Source organism: Hetaerina americana, unplaced genomic scaffold (assembly GCF_022747635.1).
Source record: "Hetaerina americana unplaced genomic scaffold, ioHetAmer1.1.p SCAF_1, whole genome shotgun sequence".
NCBI lineage: Eukaryota > Metazoa > Arthropoda > Insecta > Odonata > Calopterygidae > Hetaerina > Hetaerina americana.
The window spans coordinates 69,871,139-69,887,423 of record NW_027286069.1 but is presented as its reverse complement, the minus strand read 5'-3'; the positions used below and the strand labels follow the sequence as shown (position 1 = coordinate 69,887,423).

The window sequence follows — 16,285 nt, the reverse complement described above, 5'->3', positions numbered from 1 at the left end:
GTCACACTTTGTTTGGTTGCATAAGATGTATATTACATTCAGATAGCAGTTGCTGCAGTGACAGAAACCCTGCTTCTCTCCACTAGGAACCACCGAAATCAAGGAATCAACAGGAAATATTGAATAATTTAAAAATATCTGCTCCCAAAATAAATGACATTATTAAAATATTAGGAAACTTGATTAATAATGTGATCAGCATTAGTGATAAAATTAAACACATTGTCTTACAAGATAGGATGCATGCCTATGTTTTTATATGCTGCGCTTTTTCAATTGATTTGTACTGCAAACTTGAAATTTTGTTCATGAGTATATTAGAATTAGGAAAGTGAAAGATCTTAATAAATGTAAGGGAATAATGATAGTTTAATTAAGGCATTAAGGGTATTTATAGGATATTATAATTAAGTAGAAGTTAAAATGGAAACAGTATGTAATTAAATTTACTCAAAAAATCCACATTCTTGTAATTCTAACATATTCTGGATCAACATGTATTCAATGAACTACAGAGCCAGCATTTCCAGTTTTTATGAATTGTTTTGGTTATGTCGCCTCCATACGAACTCATCTGTAAATTGTCCATGACTTTATATTAACTAAATACAAATTTTCAACTTCATTAAAGTTAGCTGGTTTAATATTGGAAATGTAGTTGGGTTATGGTGTGAAAATCCCTTGGGAGGGAATTTTCATTACTCCTGCCTTTGCTTTACAGTGAGTGCCCTTCATTTGAGCGACTGGTGAGTGCACTCCTTGATGGTGGGGTAGAAGTTCTTCCAGAGCGTTGCCAGCTCTCTCCAGGTCTTCCTCCAAAGCCTATGCTAGCACATCCTACCAAAGGAGTATCTGAAGTTCTAACTCGCTTTGACACACGCACATTTACTTGCGAGTACAAATATGATGGTGAAAGGGCCCAGGTAAATTAATTTCCCATTTATTTTATCGCCTCAGTGCATTATCAAATTTAGGCATATGATATTGTAATGCAACAATTTAAAATGTAAAAATTCATTTTCCCTGACTTGGATTCCAACCCTTGATGTCTAGTAAAGCTACTTAGGCATCCTCTTGCAGTTAACAATTTTGTGAACTTTGATGGAACAAGATGTTATGATGAAATACTATACTTGTTAATATTTCATTTTTAAGAATCTGAGAAATATTTATTAGCTATATAATTTTTATGGAAATCATTAGATTTCAATTTGAGTTAAACATTATTTTCTCTTTGAATTATATCTTTTTTAGATTCACCTTCTAGAAGATGGAAGTGTCAAAATATTTAGCAGAAACCAGGAGGACAATACATCAAAGTATCCAGATGTAATAGGGCGTCTGAGAAAGTGCTTTAGGACAGTTCGTGAGAGAGATGAGGAAGAGGCAAGGTTAGCTAGTGAAGAAGCGACCAAGAAAGATTCAGTTAATAGTGAAAAGGACCAAGACAATGTAGATCAATCATCAGTCAGTAAAACTGAGACTGAAAGTACAGAATCCATTTCAAAGGATAATGACAGTAGTGAAGAAGTGACCCAAAAAGATTCAGTTGATGGTGAAAAGGATCAAGGTAACATGGATCAATCATCAGGCTCGGAACCTGAGATAGAAAGAACAGCATCCATATTAAAGGAAAGAGACAACAGTGCTGAAAGTGAAGGGAAAGTTAAAGTTGAAAATAAATGTGAGGCCAATGATGGGGAAGAGAGTGCGGTTAAAACTTGCATCTTGGATTGTGAAGCCGTTGCATGGGATGTGGAAACAGAGTGCATACTACCTTTTCAAAAACTGGCAACTCGTAAAAGGAAGGTGAGTGACCACTTCTCAGAAGCAGTGATGTAATTGTGTTTTGTGTAGAATTACAAATTGATCATTTTATCTGGCTGAAATCTAAATCAGGCAATAAATAAATATATATATGTATATATATAAATTATATATATATATATATATATATATATATATATATATATATATGTGTGTGTGTGTGTGTGTGTGTGTGTGTGTATATATATATATATATATATATAAATGTATATATATAAAAATAAATGTATATATATATATAAATGTATATATATATGTATGTGTATATATATATATATATATATATATATATATATATATATATATATATATATATGTATATATATATATATATGTATGTATATATATATATATATATATATATATATATATATATATGTATATATATATATATATATATATATGTATGTATATATATATATATATATATATATATATTAAAATTATTTGTAAAGCCAATTCTCATTAGGCCTTCTATTGTTCAGTATTATCACTATTGAACTCCCCAAAATTATCATAAAAACCAAGTATACCATTGCCATGAACCATAGTCATTATCATTGGGTATGAATACAATGCTCCACCATTTAACCAGGGTGGAAAGTATAGTTAATGATGTTATTAATATTCATTATTAAAATTATGATAAGCTAATAGAGACTGTTATGTATATCATGAATGATGAACAATCTGTTTTATTTAACTGAGTTAAGAATACTTTTTGATAATGTCTGATATGCCATGTTTCTTGTTTTACTATTTTCTTTTACAGGACGCTGAAGAATCTGAAATCAAAGTGCAAGTCTGCCTCTTTATGTTTGATCTACTCTATCTCAATGGAAAATCTCTAGTTTCTGAAACATTGGCAACCAGACGACATCTCCTGCGAACACACTTTAAAAGTGTCCGTGGCCATTTTGACTTTGCCAGTTCAATTGACACATCTTCCACAGAGGAAGTGGAAACTTTTCTTGAGGAAGCTGTTAAGGGTATGATATTTTAATTTGAACCTAGGCATTTTAATCTTTGATGAATGGGTTGGTAGAAATTGATAATGAAGCTGGTAAATTACCGTAACTTAAATGGGGTGTGAATGCCTGGGGTTAGTTGCTGGTATTAATGCATTGACTGTCCTCCCTTGTGTTGGTCTGGGTATGGTTTTCACACATGGTCGATATTTTCGGTGTAATGTCTATTGTTTTTGGAAAAGTGGCGGATGTTTGGAAAGAATAAATTAATGCTTAATTTAATGCAACAATTTCAGAGCGTAAAAATCATTCGCCTTGACTGGGACTCGAACCCAGATCCCTCAATATCCGGTCGAGTGCTTTAGCCACTTAAGCTACCGAGGCGTCCTCTTAAACTCTGAAATTTTAAGAAAAAATCTCTGATTGCTCTGATTTTTTTTTCTTTTAAATTTTAATATTTTTTTTTTAATTATTTTAATTAAGAGGACGCCTCGGTAGCTTAAGTGGCTAAAGCACTCGACCGGATATTGAGGGATCTGGGTTCGAGTCCCAGTCAAGGCGAATGATTTTTACGCTCTGAAATTGTTGCATTAAAATGCACATTAGCGGATGACTCCGTTAAAAGTTACTGTTGCGGCATCTCCCGCAGTTTCTTTGGAATGCTTAATTTAGTTGAAGGTAATTGTAATAGCAATACATAGTGAATATTCATGAATGTTTAAATCAAAACAACGCAAGTATGAAATTGAATGATTTTGTGCCAAACCTTGTAAAAAAACTTATGCTACCCATTTTTAGAATTCACTGCTCTGGGAGCTGCTTATGGAAAAGAATTGGTTTTGAATCTATTAATAGAAGGCATATTTCTTTATTATCACAGTATTTTGTATGTCAGGTACATACAGATAATTTTTTGCTCTTGAGAAATATAAGTTAAATTAAGTCATTTAATGCAGAATAACACAGGGACGTCATCAAAGAATTTTTGTTGGGCAATTTATCTTACCTATTTTGAAACGTCCTATGACTTAAGGCAACCCCACTCACTGCAGCTGCATCTCCCCTTTCATGGGGCCCTCATGAAGAATGTGAACAAATTGCTTGTCACTTCGTTACGACGAGTGATGATTTTCAGGATTCTGCAAAAGTTCTCTCTCATGGCCCCTGGCTACTATGTGCTAGCGTTGCCTTATATATGCTGGATGATAGTAGGGTAAGAGTTAAGTTTAAAATGTGCACCAAAAGCAATATTCCAATTCCCTTTTTCTCTTCATGGAGGTTGGTGTTTGACTGACAACTTTTGCCTGCAATCATTACATGTCCCTTGAAATTTGTGTGGGTGTAGGTGTGTAGAGAGAGTTTTAAATTATTTAATAAAATAACTGATATTTTAAATGAAAAAAACTTGGATAGCATTGTCAGATGGTCATAAGTTCTCCATTCCAATTTCCCCTTTTTGAGAAGCTACTTGGTCCACCAATCTGAGCTCCAAAAATGTTCAATATTAGATATATTTTATACTTACTTCTGCTTATTGGCGTTTGCATATAGTTAATTTACAAGAGATTTCTGTGATCATAAATGCTATAATAACTGTATATCAATGCTGTGAAAAAATATACATTCAGGAACAGGTTACGTTGCCTAAGATATTATGTTATGGAAAACCCATTTCTGCGAAAAACAGACTATTATCTGCAGTTGCATAGAAATGTAAATAATTTCCAAAAAGACAGTCCTTACCATAGCTATCAAGGGAAAAGGATTGCCATTCTCAGGACAAAACAGTGGAAGGTGATAAGGTGACTTAAGGATTTATCGGATCTAAATATCAAATGATTTGGCTGCTACTAGCAGTCAAACTGCTTTATTTTTTTTTATTTTATCTGAGGTTAAATTCAGGAATATGACAGTGGAGAGATATATATTTAGGAAGTGTGAAACCATGAGGGGCTATCCTTAAGGAATCCCAATATACCGAGGTGGCCTCCCATTCGGAAATAAGTCTGGAATTACTCAATTTCTTAAAGAATTATTGGAAGACATTGGGAAAAGGTGGCCCAAATTTAAAAAAATCCGCCATATTTCTTGTTTTGGCAATATGATGTGCTAATTGGATATCGTCAGTGAGAATGATATTCCTTTTGTAATGAGGCCAATTCAAATATGCCATTGACTGTGTAGGCCCTGGCAAATATTAAAACTTAACTAGGTCCAACTGCAGTGATATTTTGACACATACAGTGATGAGTGATAATCCATATGGATAAATAACTGATCAGATTCCAAACATTCAGGAGAAAATTTGAAAAAAAATAAGAACTTGTTCATCAGGAATATTGAGAAAAAAGTCAGGAATGGGAATTAAGAATTAGTGGTCACACTGATGCTTCTCCTAAGTGTATACTGCCAGATTGTTTTGGTTGTGGCAAGCCTAACCATTCACTTTTACAGAATGCACTGAAGGTATTAAAAAAACTTATTGCTCTAGTGATCCAAGGGAAAGGTGCAGATTCTGTTGTTTCATTTAGGTATTATTTCACATTCTATTAAAAAAACTTCTAGGTGTTATCTGTGTGGGTGCAATTAAGTATACTTGCAAGGTATTGGCATATTTAGAAATGTGATGTTTTCACATGTATAGAAAAACTCACAAAACGAATGAAGTTCAGCTGCCTCATGCTGTATAGTGAATGATTCATGTGATCATCTCATTCATTTTTAAGTATTTATTTAGTCATCTACGTTTCACCATTTAACTTTTGTAATGAAATGTTAAAGTAAACTAATATTTAAATAATTTTTGAAAATTTAACCACTCCTTCCTTTTTTGTATATAATTTCTTATTGGTACTACATCTTAATAGAAAAAGGTCACCATCTATATGTCATTTTTAAACTGTTTTGTGCTATGTAATTTATCAGTCTGATATGTTTATTTTATTTTTCATTGAATTGCATGCTTGAAAGATTCTTAAACTGAAATGTATTTTAGTATAGCCACTATATGTATGATTGTGAAAAAGAATGTCTCTCTGCTGTGAAAAATTCCCTTCATAACATTTTAGGCTTAATGAATGATTTATATTTTCAGGAAACTGTGAGGGGCTAATGGTCAAGGCACTGCACGTAGAAGCAACTTATCAAATTGCCAGAAGATCTAGGAATTGGCTGAAACTGAAAAAAGATTATTTGGAAGGGGGTAGTGGTATAGGTAATTATTCTTATATTATAATTATCTCACCACCTTGCCTGCTGCCAGCCATAAGGACTTTTTTCATTCTCATTACCCTGCAGTGATGAAGCAACCACCTTTAAATGAGTGTACAAATAATTCTTCAAAATCAATGTAGTATTAACCCCTTCAACTTCAATTTATTTTATGAATATCGTGCCCCTATCCTCTATTTATTTTTTCTGTGGTTCTTTAAAAATGGTATGGTAGGTAATGAAATGATATTTTGTAGTTGGTAATCAACGTAGAATAGTGAAATAAAAAGTTATTATTATTTCATATTGTAAAGTATCTAGTTAAATGATTTTTTTTCATCAAGACATTTTTCTTTTTAATTACAACTGTAATAATAATAATATTAAATATTAACAAAAAAGAAAATTACATATATGTCATTGAAAAGTCTATACATAAATTTAAAAATTGGGAAATATTTATGTAAACAACATTAAAGTAAAGTAAAACAACATTATGATACAATAGATTGGAACGTATAATATTATTTACATGTATATAATTAATAATCAGAGAAAGTATGATACTTCTCAAAATACTGGCAAATGTGAAGGTACCTGGCAGTGCTTACCCTGCCAAGTTGTCTCACTTCTGACGTTATTTTTTAAGCATGCATGTCATCTTTTTGTTGGATGTTGTTTCGTTGCTGTTGATGGGATATGTTCAGGAAAAGGAGCCCAATTTTTAGCTTGCAATCTGACTTGTATGTCACCATGTGAAGGTCGTCCATGAACATTGTAATTTGGCAGAGTTTTTTCCAATTTCCTTTACCAATAACGCCTCGGCAACATGCAAACGAAAACTGGTGATACTTTTCTTCTATTTTTGTTTACTTGTGAGTATAAAGTGTAAGTTTTAAACAGTGCATTATCAAACATATAAAAGCAATTTTTTTTCTCTGCATTAACTTTCTCATCAACGGGAAGCATGGCAGCTGCTGGTTTTGAAACAATTTCTCCACCACCATTTCTCATTCTACTCTTCTTTTCAATGCTCTCATTGTCACTTTAACATACACAATTCTTTTAGACATTGAAGGGTAGTTTTCAACACACTTTATATATAACAAAAGTGGACAAAAACCGAAACGACCACCTGTAACACACTCCTGTCTAACCATATGAATGATCGCATTCAAACTAAGGTTATCGTGAAGGAACTGCGTAGGCACCACAAGAAATGCTAAGATGACTCATCGTGTAATAGGAACACCCTTTTCGAGAAGGCAAACTCTGTACAAACTGTAGTAGAAACTTGATACTTTTATGTGGACACCCAATACAAAAATGAAAGAAAATAATTCTACGGAAGGATGGCTAAACTAACAGTTTGTCGAAGATTCCAAATTTTAGCTTAGTTTCACCAATAATGTTTCCAAAAGTATACTGATGAAAAACTATTTTTAAATTTTTGTATTACAATAGCATTTATCCTTCAAATTCGTAATACTACCTTGATCAAAAAGTTCCCGGAATAACCACCGTGTGGCGCTCCCATCGTTCCGATTTGAGTTCTGTTTTTTTTGTTAAATTGGTACATCTGTTGTTGATATTCCCTTTAAATCTTAGTGTCATAACTTGACATTTGCAAAAGTTACGTAGCCAAGAGTACATCTATCTCTGTGTGTGTTGGCGATTTTTTACAATTTCAGAAATGGATTTAAATTTGCAACAACGAACTTGTATTAAATTTTGCGTAAAAAACGGATTTAGTGGCGCACGGACGTTGGAAATGTTGGAAAAGTGTTTCGGCAACGATTCTCTAAAAAAAACGGTCGTTTACCAGTGGCACGAGCGGTTCAGAAGTGGTCGTGAGTCAATCGAAGATGATGAACGCAGTGGCAGACCATCGACATCGAAAGTCGGTGAAAAAATTGATAAAGTAAAAGAAATGTTGGTCAATAACCGCAAATTAACCATCAGAGAAATAGCGGAGGACTTGAACATTGCCTATGGATCCGCCCAAGACATTGTGGTTAATGATTTGGGTTTCCGTCGTGTAGCAGCAAAGTTGGTGCCAAAAGACCTCAATTTCATGCAAAAAAGAGACCGTGTTGACGTCGCAAAAGACATGATTTGCGAGGCTGAATCCGATCCCACATTCATCAAAAGGATCATTACTGGAGACGAGACGTGGGTTTATGAGTACGACACGCAATCCAGACATCAGGCAAGTGAATGGCGTTCACCAAATGAGCCGAGACCAAAAAAACCACGTCGTTTTCAGTCAAAAAAGAAGGCAATGCTGACGGTTTTCATGGATTACAACGGTGTAGTGCATCATGAATTTTTGCCAGAAGGCCAGACAGTAAACAAAGAGTATTATTTGGGCGTTATGAGACGTTTGCGTGAAGCAATTCGCCGAAAGAGACCAGAAATGTGGGCAGAAAACTCGTGGATTTTGCACCATGATAACGCACCGTCGCACAGTGCTATCATTATTCGTAATTTTTTGACGAAAAATGCAACAAATACCATCCAACAGCCACCGAATTCACCTGATTTGGCTCCCTGTGACTTCTTTCTGTTCAATCGAGTTAAAAAACCATTACGGGGAACGCGTTTTAGCAGCCGAGAGGAAGTAATGGAAAAATCGCAGGAAGCACTGATGGACATACCGAAAACCGAATATAAAAAATGTTTCGAGGATTGGATCAAGCGCTGGCATAAGTGTGTTGCAGTCGATGGGGATTACTTTGAAGGGGACAATATAGATTTAGATGAATAAACTTGTATTTTTAATTTTCTGAATAAATTCCGGGAAATTTTTGATCAAGGTAGTATGTATGGAAGAGAACTCAATTTATTCATTTCTATATTTCATGGCAATCAAGGCAATAGTACCTGAGCAAGTGCGATTTAAAATCTGCTGTCCAAAAGTAGGATTTTAAAAAGTTGATGTACTCTTCCCATAAAAAAATCGAGAACACAGCTATCACTACTCATAGAAAATCATTTTATTACTTCCAATGCATCATATTTCATGAAATATGAGTATTTTATGTACATGAGTGATATTTCAACATATTTAAACTTTCAAAATAATTATATTGTTCCCCTAAATAATGCTAAAATTATGAAAATCTGAAAGCTACACTCGTCATTGCGCGATTTGGCATCGGAAGTTCATGACGAGCTTGGCTCGTCATTTCAGAGCAAGGGGTTAAGCATCTGATCTATTAATTTGCTCAGCACCAAAAACTTTTCAGTTTTGTTCAATTTTTTTATGTGTACATTTGGCTCCTGAGTTAATTGGAGTCAAGTGCTGTAATGTATGTTTGCCTTTCACTTTGGGACTTGCAATTGCTTTAAATTGTGTTATTTGGACCATTTGAGACTTACTTAAGAGTAGCAAATAATTTCAAATGTAAAATGTTAATTTTTATTTCTCTAATTTTAAAGGCGATTCATTAGATTTGGTGGTGATTGGTGGATATCCTGGAAAAGGAAAGAGAACTGGAAATTATGGAGGATTTCTTTTGGCCTGTTATGATCCAGAAAGTGAAACCTACCAAAGTATTTGCAAGGTAATGCACTTAACAGTACATAGTATTATGTAGCAAAAATGGAACCAAAATGGCATTGTTTGGTGCGCTGTTTTACCGTACCAAGTGCCTGGATTCAAATTCTGGCTGATGAATTCTGTTTCATAATAGTGATCTGATCCTCGTGTTGAAATCCAATTTCAAAGCAAATTGAATCACCATTTAATGAACCTGTAAGTGGTACCGCCTGTTCACTAATAATTCAAAGGTGATGTAGAACTGTACTTAAACATATTATGCCCCATCGGGCTTGATTTCTATCAATTTATCACTAAACTAAGCGGAGAATGAGTATTGTAACATCCCTTGGATGACAGATAAATTCGTGAAAATGTCACTCATTTAAGAGTGCATTATGTAGTACATATGCTCCTTCCATCAACAAGTTAACACTGAAGTCATTGTTTCTATTCATTCCCCCTGATGGCTATGTTTCTAAAAACATTCAGATACTCAAGCTTGACAATAGGAAGTACTTGAAATGAATTATACAATATATCAAATGAAATAGTTAAAATTGGACAGTTAGTTTCTTCATGATCTTCACTGAAGATCACGATGATAAAATATTTTGAACTTAAAACAAGTTCAAAATAAAAATATTAGAACATTTGGCTTCAGAGTATGTAATAGAAATTGTAACAATCAGTTAAAATATTCCTATTTTGATTGCAGATTGGTACTGGATTCAGTGAAGATGATCTTGCCTCTCTTTCGGAATCTCTCCGTCCTAATGTAATACCAGAACCCCGCCCTTACTACTCCATATCTTCTGGCCTCCACCCACCTCCAAGGGACTGGTTTGATGCCTCAATTGTGTGGGAAATTAAATGTGCTGACCTTTCTCTGTCACCTGTGCATCTTGCTGCAATAGGACTGGTAAGTTTTGGTCATATTACATAGGGTGGGCACATTTTTAGACTGTGATGAGCCTTTAATAATAGCTGTGTAGTCTTTGGGACTTCATCCACACTTTTGAGTCTTCCTTTCTATTTCTGTCCAGTGATTTTAGTGCACCCAGTAACCTGCACTCAGTCAGTCAGCAAATGTAAGGAAAAAATGAAGGAATGTATCATTTTTTAGGACATTTATGATGAAATTCCATTGATCCTTGAAAGAATAGGTGGCATTTGTTTTTCAGACATAAATAATGGCAACAACTAAACCTGTCCCACAAATAAACATAAAAAAATAAAAACAAAAAATATCAGTGTAAATATTAAGGAAGATACAGTGTGTGGCAACATAACTTCCTTTTTTGAAAAAGTGTGAGTTTGTCATAGAGGCCTACTTTTCCGGTGGATGTTTTGTGATTGGAACATCTGCATTATATCCCGCAAGGGTGTGTGGTGGGGGGTGTTAGGTCACCACCCGTAAAAGGGAACAAAACCATATGCAAAATCAACACACACATGCAAAACTATACCCACTGTGGCATATACATTCATGCAAAAATCCTTTCGTTCTACACACATGCAATTACATATACTATCATCTAACAAATAATTGCCCCCTAGGATGCAGTAAGATATTAATCCAATAACGTGCGAGCTAGAATTTGAAAAATAGGAAGGCAAAATGCCACCACCACATGGACATGCTACATGCGTTGGTCTTCTCCCCAATGGCACTTATAGGGAATGTGACCCAGCACTGCAGGTAGCTGTAGGCTCTCCGCACAGAGAGAGAGACGAGGGATGGAAGGGTAAACTTAAAAACAGAACTGGCAGAGCAAACAATACTCTAAAGAGCACTACATTATTTAAAGGAATTCTATTGAGGTCATGCAGAAAGAAAGGGTTTGGCAACAAAACACACAAGGTAGGTGAAAGTGCATGCAATTGAGTAGAACTACTTATTCCCTAGATGCTGAGGGTGGCAAGTGGAATTTTCGTTATCTATAACCCTGCAGTTGCTATCCCGTATTGTCCGTGGGAAGGAGTCCTTGAGTCTGCTAGTTCTGGCATCTATTTCCCAAATTTTATATACATGATCTAAGTGACCAATGTATGTTAGAGTGCGAATAATTTGCGAGACCTCAGTGCTGAAACATGCGGATCCGAATTTATCTAGTAAGTTACCCCTAGCATTGAATCGTCTTTCTTCTAATGATTCCCATCCCAACTCCATAAGCATATCAGTGACGCTTTTTGTTTTATCATAACAGTTTTTAATGAAACAGGCTGCCTGGCATTGAACCTTCTCAGTTTCCTGAATGAACCCTTTTTCACTTGGATTCCTTACGTTACATACATATTCTAAATGAGGCCTCACAAGAGCGTGATAACAACATTCCTTGATCTTGGAGTCTCTTCTGAGGACAATTCATAATCCCAATTTTTTATATGCTTGCCCACAGACTTAACATATGTGGGTCCCCCAAGTTAAGTCTTGAGTGAATGTAACACCTAGGTATTTTACCGTATTAACTACTTCTAGGTCAACTCCAGCTAATTTGTAAACAAATCCTGTTGATCTTTTAAAGAAATTTATCATTGAAAATTTATTAATATTTAATGACTATCCCCATTTTGAACACCATTTAGTAATGCAAACTAAATCCTGTGCTAGAATTAAGTGATCCTCATCCTCAGATATCTCCCGATAAATCACAGTGTCATCCGCGAGCATCCTAATCTTACTTTTCACTGTATGGTTCAAATCGTTAACAAAAATCAAGAAAAGTAATGACCCAATTACACTTCCCTGAGTTACCCCTGAGGTCACTCTTATTCTATCGAAACTAGCAACGTCAAGGACTATGCTATGTTCCCACTCTGAAAGAAAGTCCTCAACCCAATTTATTGCACACTTGTTTATACCTGTGCCCTTTAATTTATGAATGTGGAACCTAATCAAATGCCTTTTGAAAATCTAAAAAGATCGCATCCACTTGCCTACCACTTTCACCCGATAAAAGTAAGTCATGTGTGAATAATCTTAATTAGGTCGTACATGAGCAGGTTTACCTGAATCTGTGGACCAAGGCCCTACCTGATTTGATTTTCAAAACTGTGTGATACAGAACTTAAAATATGTGCCTACAATACAAAGATTCTGTCATAAAATGGGTTTTATTGAGTTTTGAAAAAATGAAGTGATGTTACCGCTCCTTGTTTATAAAATATGAAGTTTTCAATGGCATGTTGTGTTACTTACCTCACAAGATTAACTTTCATTCTCTAAGATTAGACATTCCAGATGAAGGTGAATTGGTTCATTGGTCTGTGTTTGGTATTTTAAAACGTCATATTAGAAAATAACTTATGTTTTGGAATTGTTGGGGAAGTATGCAAAAAATTTGCTATGAAAATTTCCATGTATTTTACCTGAACATCACTAGTTTTAATAAGGTAGATATGCTTTCCTGCAAAGTGAGCACATTTAAAGTTTTTTAAAAAGTAAAATGAAAACATGTCAACATTAATATAAATCTTTAATAGGAGAAAGGAGGATAGGTCTCAGTTCAGTGGGGATGATTCCATTACTGAGATCCATCATTGCCACAAATATGTACCCTTGATACTTCCATGAAAAACTAATGGATTTTCATTTTTTCCATGATTGTGATGTCAATATGAATACTCAGGTGAATTCTCAGGGGCCATTGACATATAGGGTCCCAATTTGGTGATTTCTTATTACTCTGTTTGCAGTGAAGAGTATTGCCTTTTGGGGCCACATAATTAGTTGGGTGGTGTTATTGATATAAATATCAATGAATCATAACCTGCGAGAACATTGAAATATCAGTGAAAGTAGAATTAATAATTTTCTGCTCAGAAATAGAATATTAGTCAAAGATAAAATTACTGATATGTGCAGTAGTGCAGTTATGTCATATTATGCTTTGCATTCTTAGAAAACTGAAATGACTGAGTAGCTTTAATCATCAGCAGTATTTCGATCCTAAGATTGGTTCACTTGCAGACTTGTACTGTACTCCATTTAGTTTTAATGCCCTTATCCCTATACTGATGTTTCACATTCTTCTAAATTTGTCCCTATGTACTTGTCCCCTTGGCTTCTCATGAGATCTTCCCTTTCATGTTTCTAACTTATGTTATGCCTCATGGTGTGTCAATTCTTCTGGATCTTGTTTGTCTTAGTGGTCTCTCTATGGTCCTTATCTCTTCTGCGCTTGTATATACCTCATATGCTAGAAGGTGAAACCCCTGCTTTTGTTTTTACTCCCAGGACTTGGGCAGAAAATAAAATAATGGAGAATACCTAAAATCAATAAAATAGAAATATTATTATGTATAATCAGCAAAACCCACTTGCCAGAAATATTTAAACGATGCTGATTACCAGTCCCAAACTATGGCTGGCAAATAATTTTTGGGCACTAAATGCCCAGCTGTTGATAAAATATAGGTCCGATAGTTAAAATCATATGATCCATCATTTGCTACTCATATTTCAGTGGGGAGTTGAGCATGACCAGGAAAGTTTTAGCTCTTCGCTGAAAATTTTATTCAGTTAATGTATAGTGTGTACAATAAGAGTATTTGAATTGCTGAAGATCTTTTAATCCTATCATTTTTAGTTAACTATTCTGTTTTTTTTGAGAATGTCTTCATGAAATAATATTTCAATGTAATTTCAGGTTGACCCAGAGAAAGGAATTTCTCTTCGATTCCCACGCTTTAAACGAGTGCGAGATGACAAAAAACCTGAGGAAGCAACATCATCTGAGCAGGTACAATGCAGACACACCATTGAAACCAACCTGCTAACTATTGTCCAAATGTAAACTGTTAAGTTAATGTCGTTGAAGAAGCATTGACTTAATCTGTTTACTTTCAATAATTTTACAATCAAAATTAACACACCACATTCCTTATGTTAGTTGTGTTTTGATATGTCTGCAATAATGATAGCATCATATGCATATGCATTGTTGCATAGATTCTGGCTATCTTCACCGTTATCTGTGGCTGCTAATGATTAGTTATGTGGAAGTGCAATTTCTTTTCGAGTCACTTTTTTAACTCCATAGATAAATTCAAGAATATGCAATAAATGCCCCTGGTGTAATTATAATGGAGTAAATTCAAAACTGGATCCCTCAACTTTAGGCTGAATACTTAAGTCTATCTGAATTATTTAGTTCTGACCAGAAGTCGAGGGACACTGGTGCACATCAAAACTTGATTTTTTCACTAATTCTTTTGTATCAATCCCTTAGTTTGGGGGGTGAGCTAACATCATATTTGGACCCTTGTTTTATGAAAATAACACATTCAAGATAGGGATACTGTTTCAATTCAATGTGGAGGCTGTAATTTCCAGAAGGATATGGTACTCAGCTGAGTTTAAGCTTGTGTTTCCAAAGTTGTTAGCTGGATTTGAATTCAGACTACCTAGGTTTTACTCATGATATCTGTCATTACTTGAGTATTCCAGTTTTTTGTTCGGTTACCCAAAATTGTTATTTTTTGACATAAATTTTCCCTGTACTAGAGAATTGCTATGTTTGTACTAATCATGGATGAAATCAACTCTGAAATTACTTATTATTGTGTGTGATTTAAATTTTGGAACTCAAATCAATCTTTATTATAAAATTTTAATAAGTCTGTAATAAAATCCAATATGTAACTTTAACTTGGTACTGATTGCATTTTTTTCTATAGGTTGCTGAGATGTACAATGGACAGGAGCAAGTAAAAAATAGTGTGCAGTCAAAGACAGCACTAACAGAAGAAGACTTTTATTAATAGAATTTTTATCAATGGCAAATCATAAGATCGTCACAAATTATTATTAGAAAAAATTAATTGATATTTATGTTTTGATTTTTACTGCACCGTATTGTAATGGTATTAATGTGTGAAATGTCCAGTAATGTATGTATATATTGTCCTTAAAATGTTGTATCAGCTCTTTGCGATAATGTTAATTACTTTTATATCTCCTGAAGATTCTGTATGTAAATTTCTTTGTTTGAAGATTTTTGGTTCTAAAGCCCCCAGGTCTTTCTTGGAAATGAAATAAAAATCAAGACTAACAATTGTTGAATGTAGTAGTTTTGTATTTTACTCCAAAATAATTAAAAACCGAAAATTAAGGACATGAAAATTAAAACATTTTTATAATTTTTTAATATTCTGAAATAAATATGGATCCAAAGAAACTGCGGGAGATGCCGCAACAGTAACTTTTAACGGAGTCATCCGCTAATGTGTTTCAGAGTTTAAGAGGATGCCTCGGTAGCTTAAGTGGCTAAAGCACTCGACCGGATATTGAGGGATCTGGGTTCGAATCCCAGTCAAGGCGAATGATTTTTACACTCTGAAATTGTTAAATATGGATCATACTTGGTGCAGGTATGTTTGCTTTTTTACGCTCTTATATTGTTTCAATCTATTTGCAATATTTAAATAAAATATATTTTCTCTGCTTAAGCTGTTGGAAGTACTCATGTAATTACCCTTCCCCAGTCCTTGAAAAAGCTTTTTTACCATACCTCGGCAAAAAATTGCTCACTCAAGTGGGAAGTATGTCGGAATTTTTTGTGGAAGCCCAATATTCCTGAAGAAGAACATATCCAATAAAATTATTTTTTAAATTACCTTATCTCCTCTACTCCTTGAGACTGAAGTTTCCCATTCTTTCTCAATAGCCTCTACATATTTTTGATATTGCATTGAAAATTCTAATTTAAACATTAACATAATTTCATTTTGCCAA

The 16,285-nt window shown here is 34.2% G+C and overlaps 1 protein-coding gene across 3 annotated transcripts in view; it reads left to right on the top strand.

Annotated features, from left to right (window-relative positions):
• DNAlig1 (DNA ligase 1) overlaps nt 1-15,855 on the top strand; it is a 33,401-nt gene extending 17,546 nt beyond the window's left edge. For 2 of the 3 annotated variants that reach the window (XM_071591199.1, XM_071591209.1), the window contains exons 12-19: nt 722-923; nt 1,255-1,809; nt 2,600-2,816; nt 5,890-6,009; nt 9,447-9,571; nt 10,265-10,468; nt 14,199-14,291; nt 15,229-15,854. In XM_071591199.1, coding sequence (XP_071447300.1) covers nt 722-923; nt 1,255-1,809; nt 2,600-2,816; nt 5,890-6,009; nt 9,447-9,571; nt 10,265-10,468; nt 14,199-14,291; nt 15,229-15,312 — 1,600 coding nt within the window. In that variant the 3' untranslated portion in view covers nt 15,313-15,854. Of the gene's footprint in view, nt 1-721; nt 924-1,254; nt 1,810-2,599; nt 2,817-5,889; nt 6,010-9,446; nt 9,572-10,264; nt 10,469-14,198; nt 14,292-15,228 lie in introns of all 3 variants that reach the window. The other variant, XM_071591196.1, reaches the window with a different exon arrangement.
• Nucleotides 15,856-16,285: the final 430 nt, after the last annotated feature.